General features: G+C 35.2%; 1 protein-coding gene and 1 long non-coding RNA gene across 3 annotated transcripts; both read right to left on the reverse strand.

Annotated features, from left to right (window-relative positions):
* Positions 1–538: 538 nt before the first annotated feature.
* LOC311087399 (CD48 antigen-like) lies at positions 539–7,199 on the reverse strand. Of its 2 annotated transcripts, none has more exons than XM_084120717.1 (7): positions 6,791–7,199; positions 2,960–3,259; positions 2,243–2,518; positions 1,998–2,129; positions 1,785–1,825; positions 1,438–1,563; positions 539–1,220 (listed from the first exon to the last, which is right to left on the reverse strand). In XM_084120717.1, exons 1-7 carry the CDS (start codon positions 6,843–6,845, stop codon positions 1,062–1,064), a joined length of 1,089 nt encoding a protein of 362 aa, XP_083976843.1. In that variant the 5' UTR covers positions 6,846–7,199; the 3' UTR covers positions 539–1,061. The 2 variants fall into 2 exon arrangements, with proteins under 2 accessions (XP_083976843.1, XP_083976844.1); XM_084120718.1 differs by having other exon boundaries at positions 808–1,220; positions 1,998–2,126; positions 6,791–6,982.
* Positions 7,200–13,783: 6,584 nt separating this feature from the next.
* LOC311086460 lies at positions 13,784–17,452 on the reverse strand. Its single transcript, XR_014607078.1, has 3 exons — positions 17,275–17,452; positions 15,452–15,775; positions 13,784–15,212 (listed from the first exon to the last, which is right to left on the reverse strand). It is a non-coding gene; the product is annotated as an uncharacterized lncRNA (long non-coding RNA).
* Between the last annotated feature and the right edge of the window lie 5,183 nt (positions 17,453–22,635).

A 22,635-nucleotide genomic window follows, 5' to 3' on the forward strand; every position in this document is an offset into this window, starting at 1 on the left:
ACGAACACATCTCCTTCACATTAATACATGGATCATAAGGGTGTGTGTGTGCGTGTGTGTGTGTGTGCGCGTGCGTGTGACTCAAAAGAGGTTTTTACACAAAAACTTTAAAGACATCTATATAAAAAGTTGCAATCTGCACCACATCCTGTGGAATCTGCTAACAAATGATGCTAGATCTTTTCTCAAAACTAATTTCACTTTTCTAGGCCTTTTTTCTTTCCACAATAAAACAAAATCAGACATTCTGTAGCTGATGTTTCACATGCAGCTGATCTCAGTTCAGTGATAACATTTTGATTGTTTTGACCATGTTTCCACCTGTATTTAGCACTGGCCACTTGTAATCAAACCACCAAAAATGCATCTTAACCAGGTGGAAACAGGGCCATATAAGTCTTTAATATATTTAAAGATAATGTAATGTCTAGGTGGCCAATTACAGTCATTATGTCATACTGAATTATTGATCAATATAAATGTCACCTGGCCTTCATTTTCAACTTTCGAGTCAGTGACTCACAACCCAGACGCCAATATATAAAAAACTAAAGTTTAATGTGTTAAAGTAATTAACAAAAATATAACACTTTGTTATTTTACAATAACAATTTTATATTGATCTGTTTATTGGACATTAATATAAAATGTTATGAAACTTCATACTGTTCATAAATTGTGTAAAAGCACAATTCTGTCATACTTTTATGAGTTTTGCTTTTGTATGTTTTGTGAAAAATATGACTGAAAATCTTCTTCTTTGCAAATGAGACAAAATATTGTAAATAGTGCTTGAAAATCACATTTAACCTGAAACACTCCTTTAATATACAAAGAGAGAGATATTCAAGAGAGAGACATGATTATATAAATCCAAATAATATTATGAGCTGTATGATTGCAAAATAAGTCAGAACATGAAATAAACACTTTAATGACAATCAGGCAACTACAACAATACAATTATCACTCATATATTGACTTGCATTTTTATGCTTGTGCATGGCACGTTTACGATCTATTGATGAACACAGCAGCATCCACTGTTTGCAGCCACATTTTTACATATATTCATCCTCAAGTTGTCTCCCTTTTGAGGATTTACACACTACTGAATAAAGTGTATTGCCTGTTTCAGTAGGAAATGATGTTTTTTGGTGTTGTCCTATTGTACTGTAGGTGGTGCTGGGGTGATTCTCTGTTTGCACCTGTGTCCGTATCTGTGAATATACATACAGTAAATACAAACTAAGTACATACATTTTCCATCTATCTATCTATCTATCTATCTATCTATCTATCTATCTATCTATCTATCTATCTGTCTGTCTGTCTGTCTGTCTGTCTGTCTGTCTGTCTGTCTTCGCAAGGCTTTGTATGAGCATGTATTAAGTGTCTGCACAATGAGGAAAGTAAATGTCTTCTTCTCTTTCTTACCTCAGGACTAGGCATGTTCTGACCGGTATTGTGAGTTTGTTTGTGCTCTCCTGTAAACCCATAGACAGTTTGAGGATTCGTTGATTTCTCCAACATCTCCAGGGGTCTTTGCTCTTTAATCTTTGGCTGCGGAACAATCCAATCAAACAGTCACAAATCCTTCTACACATTTACATTTACATTTACAATATGGCTAGTAGTATGGACACTGAAGAGGTTTGATGTATTTGCAATAATTCTACAGCAAAAATTGACATTCTGGAGAATTATGGGTTAGGATTCATTAATTCATTCTTGAATTAAGAGCATTTATTATCTAAGATGGCTGCACAAAAAAAAAATATTACCTGAACTTGTGCATAAATTGTTTGATTCTCTTCTTGGGCCCCTAAGAGATTTAGAATAGTATTATTTTAAAGAAACAACTGATCATTATTGTCATCACAGAAAGTGTAAGTGTGACTATTTGTGTGTGTTCTTTGCTTTTCCTTCAGCCAGCGATTGAGTACCTCGAATAAATCGAGGATACAGTCCTTTTTATTTCATTAAGACAAAAATACCTTTTTTATGCTTCTTGTAAGAGCAGCATATCACAGAAACTGCTGCTAAAACCACCACTGGAACAACAGCGATGATTGTGCCAATCATCAAGTGCCAATTGAGAGGACTGTTGCTTTCTTTGGGATTCTCTGCTGAAATGCAAGACATCACATTAACAACTACAGCCATCAGAACAATCATTGAGTGTATCTCAGTATTGAAAATACATTTTAAAGAAATTAATTATATGATGTAAGTTATTTACTTAAGGTTTGCTCATGAGGTGTGCAAATGGGGTTAATCTCTATGGTGTCATTCTTCCAGCTGACTGGGTTACTATAGTTACAAACAACTATGTTTTCTATACAATGCAGGGTTAGAGTCTGCATTTCAGTAGATGCCACTTGCTCTTCAATGCAGCTGTTGGTGTGGTAGCTGGTGCTGAGTGTAAGGACATAACCACTACACGAGACATTCACAATACAGGAGTTAACACTGATCATGGTGGCATTCCAGTTCAGGACAGGAGAATCCACTGGATCTGAAACACATATTTAAGAACATTTTGCATGAAGATATGGGTTAAAAATGACTTTTTAAAGAGCATGTTGTAGCAATACAATGCAACAAAGATAATTATTCTGGTGCTTTTCTGCTCCCCTATGTTGAGTGACAAGACTTTCTTTGACACTTTACTTGGACTCTTTTTAGATGAAGTGAGATGACTTCTGCTCGTCACACCAGAACAACCACTGCATCACATCACATCATATTTTAGTTGATGTAAAACATTGTATTTGCTTTCATTTCCATGTAATAATAATAATTTTTACTACTGCAGATTTACTTGAGATTTTTAAAAATGCATTGTAAACTTTTACTCTGTAAGTAGATGCACAACTAACAATATCGTCCATGTTTCTGCTACATCATAACGCAGATACTCTTGAAATTCTGATCTTAAAATTTGTCCAACAATTACCTATTACTGATACATTGTGTTCAGCAACAAATGTGTATTTTTGTCCTATTGTTTTTGCTGTGTAGAGTCCACTGTCGGTCTTCTGCATGTTCTTCAGTGTTAGAGAGAAGGTTTCCGTGTTAAAATCCACTCTGTCCTTATATAAACTGTGAAGTATGAAATCTCCAGATTGATTTGAAAATTTGACTACATTGTCTGATTTATCATTTGTCCAGACAAATCTTGTAAAGTGTGGCAGTGTTTTATTTAAGTCCAGCTTAACAGAGTCTCCCGTCTGTACAAACACATGGTTTCTGGATGCTGAGGAGAGAAACAAGAAGAGAAGTTATTTTTAAAAATGTGTCATGCCTTGGTTTAAATTTTAACTTTTAACAATATAACAGCTTTTAACCCTTAAATGTATTTATTTAGATCATTAGGGAGCAGACGCCACAGTTTCTGTACATCACTGCAGCTGCTTGCACATTGTGGTGGCAGAAATACAGTAAAGTATCTTAAAATACGTCAGTGCCATTGTTGTTGTTTTTCTAAAGGCACATATAAAGCTACTTAGATGTCCTAATTAAACTAAGTCATAATAATCCTGGCTTAATCTAAACCCTGTCTGTGAAACCAGGCTTAAGTATGAAGTACTTGCTGTATAAAACTACTAATACTGTACTTTACTATATTTAAAAGTGTACTTTCATAAACTAAAAAATGTGTTACAAATATTTAAGAACTCTAAACTATCGCTCACTTGTAAGTTGCAGTAAAAACAAAAAAAAATGTATTTGTAAACTCGTTGTGTACTAATGTACTTGCTTAAAAACTTTTCAAAGTTCAAAACAATCATGAATCCATTGCTAAATCTGTGCTGTAACTTTTTTTTCTTCCAGTTTCGGGAAGTTGCTAACAATTGTATTACCATTCCTTCTGTATTTGTTTACTTGAGAATCCGTATAGATTGATTTAAAGGTGCTCTAAGTGATGTTGGGTGATGTCACTTCTTGTTGACATTCGAAGTATTGTCAAACAAAACGGAGGCTAGCTAGACCCTCCCTCCTCCCTCCATCCGCGCACTAACCCCCCAAACCCCACCCCCAAATCATTCTTGTCAGTTATTGGCTGGAACAGTTTGTTATGTTTTCGTGGTGCGGGTGAGCCCAGTTTGTTTTTGTTGCTGTTTGTGGAGCCTGTGGTGTTTAGAGAGACCGCGTTTTTTTACAGTGTGTTCAGGGGACAGGCAGCTAGTGGATGGTGAGGAGATGTTTGCTGTATGTGACAAAAAATATTTTGGCCTAAAAAACGCGTGACATCACTTAGAGCACCTTTAAGGATGTAAAATTTACCATTGTTATACTTAATGTATACTTTAAAAACTAAAATGTGGGCCACTTTAGTCCCAAGTAGTATTGAAATAGTACACCTATAAGAAGCTATACTACTAGTACATTGATATTAGTATACTTACGACATAAAGTATACTTAAAAATATATTATACACTTGAAGTATAATTAATAAAATGAACTTAAGTATACTTTTTTGTGTGTTTTTTCCTCTCAGAATTGTGAGATCTTTTATTCTGTGGCTTCCATAGACGACTCACTCAGAACTGTAATTTTCTGCCACCAGGTAGACTCCACCCACAAAACAGGTCATCGCTATTTGCAAACACCCAGATTGTCTTTTAATGTATTTGTTGTGCATCATTTTTCCACTTGGCGGAGCTGTTATCTTAGTTTCAGTATGGAGTTGGCTCAATTTTCCTTCTTTTAATTTTAAAGGTTCCAAAAGAGGATTTTCATAGAATAATTATTTTTGGTTCCCCAAAGAACCTTTCAGTGAACTGTTCTCGAACCATTTTTTCTTTAGTGTAAAGAACATTTAATATCCTAAAGAAACTTTTTGCCATTATAATGAACCTTTTGAGCAATGATAATGTTCCATGGATGTTAAAGGTTCTTCATCTAACCATCAATACCAATAAATAACCTTTATTTTTAAGAGTGTGGCTAAAGAAGTGGCACTAACAAAAGAGTGCCCTTTACTTACAAATTAAAAATAAAAAACTCTGTGAATATGGCATTTTAACTAATTCCAAATTAATCCATCACTTTAATACCAAGTAACAACCAGACAAAATAGTCTTTTTTTTTCACATTCATTAACTGCTTGGTAGAGATCTGTCTTTTTTTATTATTATTTTTTTTTATTGTTTATTTGAACAGAAAGTACTCTTACAACATTGCCGGAAGATCATAATTTAATTACAATATTCTCAAATGCGTACACATTAAAAGATAACAAAAAGCTGGTTTAGATTGTATGGAAGTATGCAAGCTTCCAAGAATCATTCATCAATATACATTAAACAAAAATGGGAGAAAGAGTCTGACTCACAAATAACAGATGAAGACTGGACAGACATATGTGTGATACAGGCAAATACCACAAACTCAAGATCCTGAAGGGAATTTGGATGGAAAAATTTAGTACGATTTATAACTCCTAAATTAACAGCACTTCATACAGGCTCACAGAGCCGTGGCTTTTTGCTGGAGGCAATGCGAAACCCCGATGGCTAATCACTATCATATTTTCTGGGCATGCCCAAAAATAAAATTATTTTGGCAAGGAGTAGTGGCAGAGATTGGGAAAATGTTGGGAGTAGAGGTTGATTTTTCGCTCACTTCTATATATTTAGGTAAAATACCAGGAAATGTTTTAGACAAGGATAAATATTTATTAAAAATATTGTTAGCAAGCAGTAGGAAAGCAATAACCCGTAAATGGTTGCAGGTTGACCCTCCAACTAAGGATCAATGGCTAGGGATCGTAAACGAAATATACAGTATGGAGAGACTTACATTTATATTAAGGCTCAAATTTGACAAATGTAACAAGTTGTGGGAAAAATGGATCATGTATGTAAACCATTGAGGAAAGTGTGATAATGTATATCAAGATGTTGGAATTATTTTGTGATACTGTCTGATATTGTAGCATCCATGATAACTTTGTGTTCTTTGTTCCAATAAAAAAAAGTAAAAAGAAAAAAGAAAAAAAAGAAAGTACTCTTACAGAAGCAGCTTTTCTCTGATGAATTTGTGCTCACTCATTAAGTGGCAGGTTTTTTCGTCACCTGCTAAGCAAAATTCTTATGTTCGTACACGGAATTCTAAAGATGTTGATAAAGATAGTAAAGATAACTGAGATAGTGACCGTATGAAAAGCCATGAATGTTTTTACTGCCATGAGGTTGGGTACCTCATCATTGCAGTTTGTCCTGCTTTGAAACGGAAATCTACTGCAGAAAGGCTAACTCTTCAAAGAGTGTGGCCTAGCTGACAGTTGCATATGTTCACCAGAATGTGCATCTTTATCGACTGCTGTTTCCGCATTCGAACCGCTCTTTTTTAATGGAACAGTGTCCTTTGATGGGTCGAAGTCTGAAGCCAAAATCCGCTCCTGAATTTGTTCCTTTTGTTTCTGGTTTTCACTATTCTTTTTTTAATTCTTTTTAATAAATCTACTTTTGTTTGACATCATTCACAAGATTGTGAGTAGCGCACATTCCTTTATGTTACGCCTGGCCCTAGACAGTTGTAAATCATTTATAATCCAAATAAATGCAAATATTAGTGACCTACTCCTTGGATGTCATGTGATCTCTAAATCAGTTGAGAAAGATAATTTCCGGAATGTTTTGAATGTTTGAATATTGTATATAAACAACATCCATCTAGCCAGTTATGGAAATGAAACAATAAAATATGAATACTGTAATGTATTGCATATAATAATAGAAATAATAATTAACCATTAATCATGTGAGTAGCTTTTCATACCTGTGCTGGAGATCAGAATTGTCAAGAAGAGCGTTAGAAGGTGAATAAATTCCATTGCAACAGACAGATTGGATCAATCCAGCTGGGTATTTAGCACCTATATACCTATGATATAGCACCTACTTTTCAAGAAGAAGTTGATCGTTTTGTCTGAAACACTCAGTGAACCTTATTTAAGTGGTCTAGCCAAAAATGCACATTACAGCATACTGCAAAAACTAAATGTAATGTTGTAGCCTATACTGTATGTCTGCTGTTCTGCGCTTCGTCACTATAGCCTGTCCTTGCATCTGTAAAACTGAACTCAAACTGCCCAAAGTGATGCTATGACACAAGCCCCTTTAAGAGATCAACAAAGGAAGATCTTACTGCTGTATGGTTACTAACCCCTTTTTTTACAAACCGCTAGACCTTCGCAGTGTGTGAGTGCAGACCTAAGTAGGCTGCACTTGTCAACCTATCAGATTATTTTCAGAGGCCAAACATCTCACCACACACTGTTTATTTCATCCCAATTGCTTGGACATTTTAAGAACATTAAAGTCAAACTCATAAACAAGTCCAAACAACAAGTTTTTCTCCAAAAAAACATAAGGGCATTTGGTATAGGAGGCCATAGCTATTAGATCAGCTCATTTAACCTTAATGTCTTTTTCACATGCATCACAAATGTGGGATATACATACACTGTATATCACTGTACACACTGTACACACACTGCATTTAAAGGGATAGTTCACCCAAAAATGAAAATGCTGTCATCATTTACTCTTCCTCAAGTTGTTCCAAACCTGTATGACTTTCTTTCTTCTGCTAAACACAAAAGAAGATATTTTAAAGAAGGTTGGTAACTAAACAGTTGCTGGTCCCCATTGACTTCCATAGTAATTTTTTTTTCCTACTATTGAAGTCAATGGGGTCCATCAGTCGTTTGGTTACCGACTTTCTTCAAAATATCTTCTTTTGTGTTCAGCAGAAGAAAGAAAGTCATACAGGTTTGGAACAACTTGAGGGAGAGTAAATGATGACAGCATTTTCATTTTTGGGTGAACTATTCTTTTAAGAAATTTAACTTCGTACAGAAAATACATTTTTAAGCTCATGATTTCTCTGCACATGCAAACAATTTCTCATAAACCATACTTAAAAGAGTCTGGGTTGTTTTTTCTGCAGTGCCAGTAAGTATTCTTTTATCTTCAACTTTGCCTAACATTGTGGCCTGTTTAGCTTATAGACAGAGAGAGAGAGGTGAGAGAGAGACCGGTGAGACAGATCAGATAACTGAAACTCCAGCCCACATATCCTTCCTCTTTCAGAGATGACATATGTTGCTACAGAGTGCTGCTTAAAAACTCCTGTGATAGATCATGTAATTTTATTTTAAGAAATGGACAGTGCACAGATGTGGATTTTATATTTTACCTCGCTATATTTTCTGTATTTATACTTATAGATTTCTTAATATGGGTCTTTTTTAGGCTCACTAGTGGGTGCTGTGCTCCCACATGGTATCTTTTGAAAAACTAGTCTTGTGATCTGAGCTTCTCCTTATTTGGACATTCTCTAGCTTAGTTCCTCCTTATGTTCTGCCTGACTGACTGGAGTTAAAGGTGCTGTATATGTTAATGTGTTTTTTTATGCCTAATACAGTGCCTGTATGTAGAAGAATAAAGTTAAACATACGCCTATTTACATACCAATAAAGTAAGGTCTGTTTATTTTTATCAGTTTTATTTTGATAAACATGAGTTATAACACAATTATGATTGCATTTAAAGAGCTTTTACTGCTATAAAAACACAGATTTGTGAGCATGAAACAACACAGCTACTAGAAGATTTAAAATTGTCAGACAGGTTGCTCATGTCACATCTACGTCGTCAAGCTCAGTTTGAGTCTGCGCAGTACGCTCAGCCATCAGGAAGTGAGTGCTTCTAATTGACTTCACTTTTCTCTGTTGAAGTCTATGGGGTCGCTGTGTCCATTTATGGTTTTGCCCCAGCGGTGGGGTAAAATGCCCCCTTTCTTACCTACCTGTTTGCTTCATAGATCAACAGCAAAATTAACAGACTATAGTTTTTTAATCTCAAAAAGTAAAAGGCAAGTAATGTATCAACATGTAGGCTATATTAATATTTATTTCAGAAATGTCCAAAATAGCCAAATTTAACTACCTTCTATCAGTGAGCTAGCAAACTGTGCTTGCAATCTAGCTAGCTAATGCTAGCAAATTTTTTCAAGTTTTGTTCAAATATTTTGATTTTACCACCTTGTTATACTAAATTAAGCCAGTGTAAAACAAAGGATTTGATAGACAGAAATATGTTATTATAGTAATTATGATAGAGAGAAATATGCCCCCTGGGTAGGGGGCGTTTTACTCCACAAGCTATGACTTTTTAAAAAATTGTTTAATTTTTAAAATATAATTATATTCCTTATAAATAACATATGCTCTCAAACTAAAGACTTCACTATTCATCTATCATACACGGGGGGCAGAGTTTCATAAAATATTGAAGCTTCCCCGGGCGCCGCCATTGGCTAGCGGACCCCCCCACCTGCTGTTAGCATTCCATTGACTCCCATTCATTTTGGCGTCACTTTGACAGCGAATAACTTTACATCTGAGGCGTTTAAAGACTCCATTTGTCCATTATTTATTTCTAAAGAAACACGAAAATGTATAAAAGGCTCCATTACCTTGTATCTTATGTTATGGCCCCTTAGAAGCAGTTTTTGTAAAAATAGGCTAACGATTGCGTCATAACCACGTGACTCTCGCACAGTAGAGAAATTACCATATGGACAGGAGGAGAAGCTCGCGCGCAATCGGGGGACGTGGAGGCAAAATGACAAAATAATTCATCAGAAAACTTAGCAAAAGTTTTTCCTGCTCCAAGCTCATGGACACCTCCTACTCACACTCTCCGTCTCTGCAAGATTCAGAATAAGGGAATGATTCAGATTTCTCTTGGCACAGCTACTAGAAGACAGACGGGTTGCTCACGTCACATCTACGTACATACATCACTGTGATATCCTGCAGAACAATATTCTCTTAAACACTTGTTTACTAATTTCTGAAAATTATAGCATTTACCATGTAATCCTCTTCTTTTCAAATATGTAGCTGGTGTCAGCTTCCATGGAGATTTGTATATTCCCATTCAACGTAGTGCATAGCAACAGTAAAAATTTGTGGTTATTTTGGGAAAAACAAGTGGGGGGCGTTTTCCCCCACTCTACCCATACATTTGATAACTTAAATTCACATTATTTTATTTCATTCTAATAAAAGAGATCTAAGTTCTAAAGGTGCCTTTATGTGACGAATTAAAATAGTAGGATAACACAGCAAGTTTTACTTGCTCAGAACAATCATACTAAAATCCATTTGAGTGTGTTGAAAGTTATGTTAATGTTACCCTGTGCATTAGCTTGGTGACTGCAACGTTGTATATTGCAGTTAGCTAGATCAATGTTAGAATTAAGCAATAAGCCCTGCAAAGCCATGTTTTACAGTGGATTTAGAACAGCTAAGGGGGTTTTAGGCACTCGTTTAACTCCGCTCCGCGTCGTGCCTAACAACATCCCTTAGCTGTTCTAAACACTGTAAAACACGACTTCAAGGGGCTTATTGCTTTTATAAAACGGTTACTCCATAAAAATATTTATTTTAATATTTATTTTATTCATAAAATAACAAAAAAATATATAGCCCCCCACGACTAAGGCTGTATCTCAATACTAGTTTTACTCGATCTTAGCGCTGCGTTCGACAATATAGATCACAAAATACTCTTAAACCGACTACAAAACTACACTGGTGTTCATGGACAGGTATTAAGCTGGTTTAGATCGTACTTATCAGACCGCTACCATTTTGTCTGTTTAAATGGGGAAAAATCAAAGATAATGTCAGTAAACTATGGAGTGCCTCAAGGATCTGTGTTATATACTATTCTCAATATAGTATATGCTGCCACTTGGTAATATTATAAGAAAACATGGAATTAATTTCCACTGTTATGCTGATGACACTCAATTATATATTTCATCACGACCAGATGCACTAAATTATCTAAATTGATAGAGTGTATTAAAGATATAAAATACTGGATGACATGTAATTTTCTGCTATTAAATTCAGATAAAATGGAGGTATTACTTATTGGTCCAAAAAACTGCCCACAAAACCTCTTACAATACAACTTTAATTTAGAAGGATGTCCTGTTACTTTATCCACTACAGTAAAAGACCTGGGTGTTATACTAGACCGCAACTTGTCTTTTGAAAATCATATTTCATATGTTACAAGAACAGCCTTTTTCCACCTTAGAAACATTGCTAAGCTACATAACATGCTATCTGTTTCTGACATAGACAGTATAAGAAGTGGACAGAGCCATCTCATTGGAACTTAATTGAGACAAGTGAAGCCCATTTTTAGCGATTTTTTAGGACTTCCGTTCCTGACGCGCAGACTCAAACAGAGCTTGACGACGTAGATGTGACGTGAGCAACCCGTCTGTCTTCTAGTGGCTGTGGCATGAGAAATCTGAATCATTCCCTTCCGAAACTTGCAGAGACGGAGAGTGTGAGTAGGAGCTGTCCATGAGCTAGGAGCAGGAGCAACTTTTGCTAGGTATTCTGATTAATTATTTTGTTATTTTGCCTCCACGTCTCCCTGATTGCCCACGAGCTTATCCTCCCGTCCATACGGTAATCTCTCTACTGCGCGACAGAGAGTTGCGTGGTTATGACGCAATCGTTAGCCTACTTTTACAAAAACTGCTTCTACGGGGCCATAACATAAGCTACAAGGTAATGGAGCATTTTATACATTGTTGTGTTTCTTTAGAAATAAATAATGGACAAATGGAGTCTTCAAACGCCTCAGATGTAAAGTTATTCGCTGTCAAAGTGACGCCAAAATGAATGGGAGTCAATGGGATGCTAACAGCAGGTGAAGTTCTGCTACAAGATGGTGGCACGCGGCCGGCTTCAACTTCCGGTCGACTTCCTTCCCGCTTGGTTTCTGATGCAGAAAAGTTAGTTCATGCATTCATGACCTCGAGACTAGATTACTGTAATGCTTTTTTAGCTGGTTGTCCTGCATCCTCAATAAACAAGCTACAGTTAGTACAAAATGCAGCTGCTATAGTTCTTACTAGATCAAGAAAATATGATCATATAACACCGATTTTATCATCTCTACATTGGTTACCTATTAAGTTCTGTATCAATTACAAAGTATTACTACTGACCTATAAAGCCCTAAATGGTTTAGCTCCTGGGTATTTAACGGAACTTCTATAGCCCTACAATCCATCGCGCTCTTTAAGATCACTAAATTCGAGGCTTCTGGTCATTCCTAGGATATCTAAGTCCACTAAAGGAGGGAGGGCGTTTTCACATTTAGCTCCTAAACTCCGGAATGGCCTTCCTGATATTGTTCGAGGCTCAGACTCGCTGTCCCAGTTTAAAACTAGATTAAAGACGCATCTCTTTAGCCAAGCATTCACATAATACTTACCTTTTATACAACAGTTTAATCGAATCGAATGCATTAATATTATGAGCAGCAGCTATGCTAATTATTATTGCTTTTCTGTTGTTATCTCGGTACTAGAGTAAATAGAGTTCGTCATCTCCAGTTTGTATCCAGCCTCTCATGGAAACTTCAGATGCCCCAACACCCGTGAAGAGACGACTCGATGCTGGCCATATGTTATGCCCTAAATTAATACATGATTAACTAACTGTATTCTTCTATGTACATTTCTGAAATGCACTTTCTGTAAAGCTGCTTTGAAACCATATGTATTGTGAAAAGCGCTATACAAATAAATTTGAATTGAATTGAACTGAATTTTAATTGAATTGAATTTATTCGTCCACCAAGCAATGTAGTTCCAAAGAGGTTGCCAACACATGCAGCAATAAAGAATCACAAACGGCAGTTGCGCAATGCGCAGTAATAGTAAGTAATGCGGTCACAGGTGTATGTATGTTGAGTAATTTACAACGGCTTTGAACGCGGCTCAACCAATCAGAATCAAGGACCGGAACTATCCGTTTTATAATATCATAATAATAACAGCTGGATGACTTGTGTTGCTAAATGACATGCAATTCATTTTAAAATATATTGTATGGTGGAGAAAATGCTGTATTACTGTTACTACAAATAAAGCTATTTCTGATTATGCTATATATGTTAGCCACTTGACAAAATAGTGTCTCCCTAAGGCATGATACAGACATGTTTTACGTATTGTTTGCTTAAAAGGGATCTAATGGACTAAAACAATGTTATATATTTTTTTGACTTGTGTATTTTGTAACAACTGAGAAAATCAGACACATAACTATTTGTTACATTAACAAATAAGCTTTAAAGCCCACTCTTAGGAATGAAAACAAACAAAACACTCTTCCAACAAAACAAAACAATTTACGTTAAATCAAGAAAACAATGATTAGTCGAGAAAGTATCCAAGCTGTTGCTCACTTGTCCAATAAACTGCATAATATATTAAAGTGTCTTTGGTGTATCCCTGGTTTACTACGGAAGTAAAATTGAAATCAAGGGTAAGGTGGACATGATGTCATTGATAGGTGACGCAATGACATGGGCCGGGCCGTTACATGGTTGAAATTTCTCTGGATTAAAACATTGTTGGAAACATTCAGGATAATGTAAGTTGTAGCAAATTAGCTCTAAAGAAATATTATCAATTAATCATAACTTGTTAATTGACTATGAACATTTGGATCAGTTAATAGAATTAACTTAATGTAGTAAAATACAGTCAACCCACCTGTTCGTCCCGTGAACACTCAGCGTTAATTGTTTATTAATTCTACGAAATATTCTTTTCCGGGGGAGGAAAATGTCTTTCTTACTGTACAGTACTAAGAGCCTGTAGTCAAAATCTAAATCATAAAATAAGCTTTACTGCAAGCAGAGAATCAGAACCAATACGTTTTGTGCACAAGTTTTAATAACTAAATCACAAACATAACTAATATAAACACACATACATAATGCATAGGTAAAATGGTGAGTGACAGAATGAAACCGGAAGCAGGAAATGGAACTATGAAAAAGATTCATTTAACTATGAAAAGAACCATCAGCTTATCATTTTTCAGAGCACCTCATTAAATGTATATTTGCATGGCCTTCGCAGTGGAAACATTTCGTGAAGTTCCTTAAGGAGGATTTTGATGATTCCATTAGTCCCAATCGAATTCTTCTGCGTTGAATGAAGAAAAGTTGATGAACTTGAGTTGTTTGTTTGACTCTGTTCTGGTTGAAGGTTTTCTCTCTCTCCATGAGCACATGGCTGAGCACATGCCACTGGGCCGGAGAGGCCACGGAGGCAACCAAGGAGTGAGGAAGTCGGAAGAGTTGGTAATGTTGCAGTTTTCTTCTGAGTTGGATTGAAGAAAATACAGTCTGACTCTGTTGGGGAGTGAAGGCATAGCAGGCTGTGGTCACGACCTGCCAGGGCCCATGGGCCCCGGGGGGGGTCCCCACAGACATCAACCCGAAGAAGCAGCAGTAGATGCCAGAAGAAGAGAGGGTGGGTCACTGTGAATACTGTGTGTCTCTAATAAAGCCTGAGAAAAGCCCCACCTCCAAGCGAGAAAATTCCTCTGTTGTTGATTTTTGGATCTTTGTCCTAAGCGTGCTCATTTGCATGTGCAGCTGGATTGGTTGCTGATGAAAAAACTATGACTCTTGTAATACTAATATGTTGTGCAGCTATCGACATATCATGTTCGCAATTATTTCGATCTTCAGAGTATCAATTTATAGAGATCAAACATGATATAGGTGAGGTTACATTGCCCGTTGGCTCTATCATAAAATACACAGTATCAAAAAAATAATAGAATTAAAAGATACTACACAAGACAGTAAATGATTCACACAATGTTCTGGGATGCATGTTCATTTATAGATCAGTTTGTCTATAAATGAATGCAGGAAAGTCTGTTTTAAGGTCTGTTTCTGTCTTCTTTCTCTTTCTGTCTATGGCCACTGTCTTATCACATGACCACATTTTTCAGAGCAATAAAATCATCTTATCTGATGGTCGCCCTACAACTGAGGACTTTTCTGCTCTCTTGCCTCTTTTGGGGGAATATTTCATTCCTAAGAGTGGGCTTTAAAGCTTATTTGTTAATGTAACAAATAGTTATGTGTCTGATTTTCTCAGTTGTTACAAAATACACAATTCAAAAAAATATATAACATTGTTTTAGTCCATTAGATCCCTTTTAAGCAAACAATACAGTTATTTTTTTGTTTGTCTGTAGCTCAAATCATCATTGCACCCAAAAGAAAAAGGAAAATGATCCAAGTAAGAGAAACAGATCCCGTGGTTGATCCATGACTGCTTGTCCCTAAGAAGAAATGGTATAAGAAATGTACGAACCTGTTAGTTTGTTATAATGAAGGTAAAACATTTTTTACAAAAAGCTTTTTCCATTTTTTATATAGACTTTAAATTAGTTCAGAATGTGCTAATCTGAACACTGCAAAATTATGTTCAACTATGATCTGAAGTGCTCAAATCTACTCATTGAGTAGATTGTAAAGTTCTGAATTCTAAATTTGACAACAAAACTCCCAGATTACTTACCAACAGTTACATTGTATTGACCAATAATAATATCTTTTTCTCCACTTGCTTTTGCTCTGTAGAGTCCACTGTCTGTCTCCTGCATGTTCTTTAGTGTTAGGGAGTAGTTTACAGTATTGAAATCCACTCTCCCCTTGTAGGAAGAGTGAACATTTTCTGAATTTGTTTTAACATTGTATGAGACTACAACATCTGAATTATCTTCCAATCCATATATCCAATCCAAATCATCAAATGTCTTATTTGCATGTTTTTGTACTGTCAGCTGAACAGATTGTCCTCTCTGGACTGTTATTGCAGATGGTTGGATTATGTCACTGGATACTGTGGGGAGAAAAAAAGCAAGTATGACAATGTACAGTATTGCTCAATTCAAAGAGGACCTATTATGCTTTATTAAAACATTTTTAGTGTGTAGTGTTGCTGTTTTAGCGTGAAAGTTACAAAGCACAAAGTCACTCCAAAGGGATTTATCAGTAAGCATTTCCTTACGGAATGAAAATATATTTCCCATATATGAATGATCAATATATTAAATGGTTTAATGTTATATTTGAAAATATACAGAATAATATATTGTGTTTATATATTACACAAAATATTTAATGATACATAAGGAATTCCCGCTTTTCATATTAAAAAATATGTGACAATATATTTACTAAAATATCATAATGTATTTAATTTTATATTCAGTAATACACTTGATATAGATGTATATGTGATCAGATATGGTACTGCATGTGTAATATATTGCAGATATATGTACTCATGCAACTTAATCACAAATATAAAGAGAAACATATAATGCAATATCTACATTATAAATGTTTAATATTTTCAAGCTAGTCAATAGCACAAGCACACCTACACTAAAGTATTAAGCCAAAAGTCTATCACTTTACTTAGAAATGCACAGCAATTACTATTAAAATATATTAACGGTCTTAATGGAGTTTGGCCAATAGTCAACTTAACAACAGGCTCTGCTTTACAGGACAATGGTAAACCCAAAAACTCAGACATACCAAAAAAAACGTCTCCCCCTATATTACAGTAATATTGAGCAGAACACATTAAATAACACTTATTTTTACATTTGCTCTCCTTTAACAGTCTGAAGCAAAGCATGCTGAGAACAAGAAATCTGTTGTAAAAAAAGTTCCAAAAGCTGTCACTATGGCGGTACCTTTTCCAAAGGTACACCTTTGTGCCTAAAGAATGCATTTAAGTCCCTGAAAGGTACATATTGGTACCAAACGTGTACATATTGGTACCTAAATGGTACATATTAGAACCCTTTTGAAGCGTACTGTTCCAGTGACAGCTTTTTTTTTTTTTCTGAGAGTGTAACTCATTCACACGTGTGTGTGTGTGTGTGTGTGTGTGTGTGTGTGTGTGTGTGTGTGTGTGTGTGTGTGTGTGTGTGCGTGTGTGTGTGTGTGTGTGTGAACATGTACACTATAAGTATAAAACTTTGTGAATATTACATGTAATGCTATTTTTTGTATTCATTGATAAATATTTTATATTCATTAATATAGCCACATGGTCAATGCATATATTGCAGTATACTGAAAAAAATAAGCACGTTTCCCATATATGGAAATCTAATATGTAATACAGTATATCGCATTATATTGTGCAGTATATTCCCATATATTTTTGTTCCGTAAGGGTTGCCACAGCTATACAGCCAGATCTGAGTCTCAGTCTGGTTGCGCACTTAGGCTAAGCAGGGTTCAGCCTGGTCGATAACAGTTTATATCACTAAATATTTATCAGTAAGAATGTACTTTGAATAGTATAAAGGGTCTTGGTACCTGTTTTGAAGATCAGAGGACTGATATACGTCACAACGAAGATCAGAAGTAGATGCGTTAATGCCATTTTCAATAAACCCTTAAACAAGCAGGTTCATGCTCACACTGCCATCAACTCAGAAGGGGAAGTGTATACAGGAAGTTAACTTTACTACTGGAATCTTTTCAACATGTGACCATTAAACAGAATTTGCAAGAAGATATATATTCTAACAGGTCTGCTGGTTCAAGCTGACACCAGCTTGAAAAATATGGTGTAGCCTACAAGGTCAATATCATCCCCCATATGGTGGTAGTCCAGCGGATTGATCAGATCTGTTTGAACCAGCTAGAAACCATTTAAACAACAGAAGTAAGTTTAAAGAGATAGTTCACCCAAAATGACGTGGTGTCACAATAAAGGTGACTCACCCTCAAGTTGTTTCAAACCTGTATGATGTGAAACACAAAAGAAGATATTATGAAGAATGTTGGTAAACAGACAGTTGACTGTATAGCGATTGACTTACATAGTATTTTTTCCCCTACTTTTACCAATATTCTTCATAATATCTTTTGTGTTCAACAGAAGAAAAAAACTCATACAGGTTTGGGATAACTTGACATGAGGGTTTGTAAACGATGACAAAATAAGCATTTTTTTTGGATGATCTATCCATTAAGATGAATAACTGACAACAAAGACACTTGTAAACCTTGAGGAAGATCCATAATAATAAAAAACATCTGCTTAGAAATAAAAAGCATAGTTTTGTCCTTTATTTGGTTTAGATTTATTTCTTTAACTTTGTTTCGAGTTCTACTTGAGTTGTGTATCTGGTCAGTCATTTGCTGTATTTGCTTGTAAAAAGGTTCCTTCCTTGTGGGTGAGTTTTATTTGAAGGAACAAGCTGTGGTTGATACAGCGTACACAACTCTAAAAAGTCCCTAAGCTATTGTTATGTTTGATGTCCTATATCACACTTGTTTCATGGTCATTCATAGCTTAGAAATGTTTCCATAACATCATCTGTTGTAATTGTTGTTTGAAAAGAATGTTTGAATCAAGTGTTGTTTAAATAAAAGTGTCAAAAAAGTAATGATTTTACAGAAGTAAGCATTTGGTTGTGAGTTTGTGACTAATCATGTTTCTCTAGAGCATGTGGGAAGTGATACAGTACAGAAAGAGGGGGAAAACCAGCTCAAAGTTGGTTGAACCTATTTACATTGCTCTATGGTTGTATATTTGTAACACAGTCACCTTATGAGGAGTATAATTATTATTTAAGAGAATATATATTATATATTCCAAATGCTTAAACAACTTAACAGATTTTCTTTTGCCACCTTCTTTTGATGTGTCTTGATGTGTCATGTAATGTAATTGTGATGATGAACTCATCTGTTTCTAGTTTTGTTTTGTAACTGGTCTTTTTTTTTTTTTTACTTATCTAGCCTTTTTCGTGCTTTTAAACTATTTATAATAGTATAGCTCTTAAAGCTTCAAACATGTTGACAAATCAACACTTTCAGAGTTTTCAAACAATGCAGAATTTGTTGCAGAATTTTCATGGTAATATCAATGTGATGTTAGTTTTTAGAGAGCCACATGACTAATCGTGACCAGTTTTACAAACTGAAAGTGCAGACAGAGATCATTTCCACTGGTTTACGGTTTTGAACCGCAAGTGCAATATAAACCATGCTGTTGCCAGGCTTGAGTAGCAGAGATGATGTCTCCACCTAGTGTTCACATGAATGTGATTTAATCCTTATATTGCAGTATGCTCAAATGTCCTTAAATAATTCTTTATCCTGCATTAGTGTGAGTAAAAGCATTTAACAGAGTAAGCCGGGGACACACTTAACGGCTGTAAGGTTGATTATGAATGTAATTCGATACTTACAGAGACTGTTGCGTTCAGTCAGTGTTCACAGTCGGTGTTTAAAATCTGCTCCAGTCGTTGGAAACAGTCTGTAAGTGTGTTTAGTTCAGTCTTAGGATGTTTTAGCTAGTCGTTAAGTGTGTCCCCGCAGTAGGGAAAGATGATGGGAATGAATTTTTCAGCCATTTCAGATGGACAGGACCGAAAGTAAAGTAGTGTCAATGGTCTGCTAATTTGAGAAAATTAGAACAAAATTGTATGTTTGTCATGAACACAAATTGTGACTTTTTATGTGTTTTTTACTATTTGTAGGCATTGGTAAATGATGGTATCAGATAGTGTAAAGAAGCAAAAATTTGCAAACAGCAATGAGGAATCATTCAGGAAGAGCAGGGCACAACCTAACGCTTTTTGACTTTATCAGTTTGTGTAAATCTGCTTAGTATTTCAGGGTATTTATTTTTCCCCACATTAATTTCACACATGTCTAGTACAATTATGTGGTTTTATTAATACAGTGTATACTTTTTTCCTGATATAGCCAGAAAGAATGGAGGTGAAATGTGACAACATGCCCCATGGGTGGGGTACATTGTAACATGACCATGACAGCTTAAAATGCTATCTGATCTAATCAAAAAAATATACAAGACAAACTAAAACATTTTCTCAATAAAATACAATTATTAACTTTTTTCATATAAAATAATGGCATTTTTTAAAGCTGCAGTCCATAGCTTTTTTGGATTAAAAATTATCCAAAAAAATGTTTTGCGCAAGTACATAACCAGCCAGTGTTCAAAACTATCTGCTTTCCATTGCTCGATTCAAAATGGTAAGCTTGTAATAATGTTTTTAATTCCAGTGGTAGGCCTACTGGTGGATTTCCGCGGGAAATTCGAGCATGTCTTTGCATCATTACGTCACATCTGTACACATAAAGAAGGAGTCTCGGCTAGTAGGCTATGTTGTGTGTGTGTGAGGATGTGAGTGGTGGAGATTTATAGCCTTTTCTTACAGCACTTGATATGATTAAACTTATCAATTTGATGGCGGATCCAGAAAGGTTCAAACGACAATCACCAGTGACAACTGGAGATTCACCCGTTGTAAAACACGAAAGACTTCGGAGAAAAAAAGAGACTGCAACCATGCGAAAACAAGGATAAATATCGAAAGGGCATTAAATGTAGTCACGCAATGCTGATGTTGTTAACATTAACAATTTGAGAACAAAGTATAATTTACATGGTTTGACGTGATATGATAAGCAATCGTTCGATTTAATCAGCACGATTTACTGTAATGCTTTTTTTCCCTTAGTTGGTCAGAACAAAAGTGGATGTTACTTACTTGCTCAGGCGACATTTTCCGGTGAAAATTCTTATGTTGGTCATACTTCCAAAAAGTAGAATCTGTGATTGCGAATGACAGTATTCAAACGCGGTGATTGACAGCCGCACATTCTCCTCAAAACATTGGATTCATCGTGCTGTGCCATGCCGAGGCACAACCCACGTAAAGTTGATAATTCCGCGAATAACTGCAATTGAAGATTTCGAACAGAGATGGCGACAAAGAGGAAACACTACGGACTAATAATTAAAAATAAAATACAGCTATACAACATATAATAATTAATAATTTCTGAACATTGACTCAATCTTTATTCACCTTTTTCTCATGTTTTCTCAATGGAATTCATAAAAGTATAGAATAGAATAGCATAGTTCTGATAGGGGCACATTGATTTAAACATTGCCAGTGCCTTCTTAGTGAAGCATTAACTGTTAAATAACATATTGGAAATTAAAATAATATCAGATTTGTCTAATTTAAAATAAACACCAAAAATAGAGATGAAAAATTATCATAAGAAAGAAATGTACTTTTGCTATGGTTAAATAAATGTTCAATGATATCTTTCAGAGATTTCTGAATTTTGGCGCAATTTTTTCTCTGTATAGTGTATGTATATATGGCATTTTATAGTATGGTAACTAGTAAATACACTAAGTTTCGTCATTCTAGTATGTGTGGAAGTATTTAAAACAAGGGTGTGTTACCACTAACCCCGCGTTATTGTGCCCCGCTCTCCCCTACATAAGATATTTCTGTTCATTTTTGTGTGTAGTACATGTAGCAGATTGATTTGAATAGCTTAATATAAATTAATTAATAATGTGAACCAGTGACTGTTTATACTGTATGTGCACTAATAATGTGATTATTATTTTGCAATAATCAGAGTAGGAATTAATTGCATTAATATGTTTACATGACACAAACTAACCTCTTCACTCCCGTTTACACACGATGTTCATTATTCTGATTAGTTGCTTGGAATTGTGGTTATTTATATACCCCAATGTAAAGCATAAATTAACTCACTGGCCACTGTTTTAATCTACTTTTGTCTAAAGCAAAAAAATATATATATGGATGTATTTTATTTTTTTGGCAATGTGCCTAAAATGTCTTTATTTATATTAAGACATTAGTATTACGCACCGATGTCAACATGATCTCAGTTTCAGTTTCTTGCCTTTATGGCTGGTATATATAGTGATGTAGAATTTGTAACTTAAATACTGTATGTCTTCAAGATGAAGTCTTACAACGGCTACAAAAAAATGAAGTACACAAAACAAGTGACCAGCGACTGTGTAGTAATGTGATAGAATGTGCAAGAAGATCTTCAATTGAAATGAGCTATTTGAATATGAAAATCATGCTTTGCTTGCTATCACATTAGAATTTTATTTATCCTCATGCTGCAGTACGCTAAAATGTCCTCAAATAATTCGTTATCCTGCATTTACTGCATACAGTATGAGTAAAAACATTTAATATACAGTGCAGGGAAAAGTATAGTGATGCTAAAATTAAGAATCTAGGACAAACTGTCTAGGAGTTATGAGCAATTTAGTAAATTTCTATAGGAACGCAACATTAATTCAATTCAGATTTATTTATATTGCGTTTTTCACAATACACATCATTTCAAAGCAACTTTACAGAAAATGCATGAGTCCATATTACAATTTAGAGTGATCTGTTATCAGAGGTAACTGTCTAAGTTATGCATTTCAGAAATGTACATATACAAAATCACAGTTAGCAAAAAAGGTATTAATTTAAACAAATTAATAATTTAATGCAGAAATATTGATGTAATGAATACTAGTTTGTTAACAAATAATTGTGACATTTAGAAAAATGTAGCATTGGTACATGTTGATTCAGAGTTTGGGTCATCTGAAGTCTTCGCAGGGTTTGGCACCGTCTCTTCATAGGTGTTGAGCATCTGAAATCTTCATAATAGGCTGGATCCAAACTGGAGCTGATATACTCTAGTTACCTCAGGATGGACATCCCGAGATAGAACAAAGAAAAAAATAGAAAATAAATAGCGTAGCTGCTGTTCATAAAATTTCAGTTAAAGATCATCATGAGCATTTGATCTGAGATAACTGGAGTGCAAGGTTATGAGATG

This window comes from Abramis brama, assembly GCF_963993115.1.
Source record: "Abramis brama genome assembly, chromosome: 7".
Classification (NCBI taxonomy): domain Eukaryota; kingdom Metazoa; phylum Chordata; class Actinopteri; order Cypriniformes; family Leuciscidae; genus Abramis; species Abramis brama.

Bases quoted from the DNA above. Each gene is read 5' to 3' on its own strand.
- LOC311087399 (XM_084120717.1), bottom strand. From the start codon at position 6,845: ATGGAATTTATTCACCTTCTAACGCTCTTCTTGACAATTCTGATCTCC. The intron at 3,260-6,790 runs GTATGAAAAGCT...TTCTCTCCTCAG, and splicing joins AATTCTGATCTCCAGCACAG to CATCCAGAAACCATGTGTTT. The intron at 1,826-1,997 runs GTATTTTTGTCT...TAAATCTCTTAG, and splicing joins TTACAAGAAGCATAAAAAAG to GGGCCCAAGAAGAGAATCAA.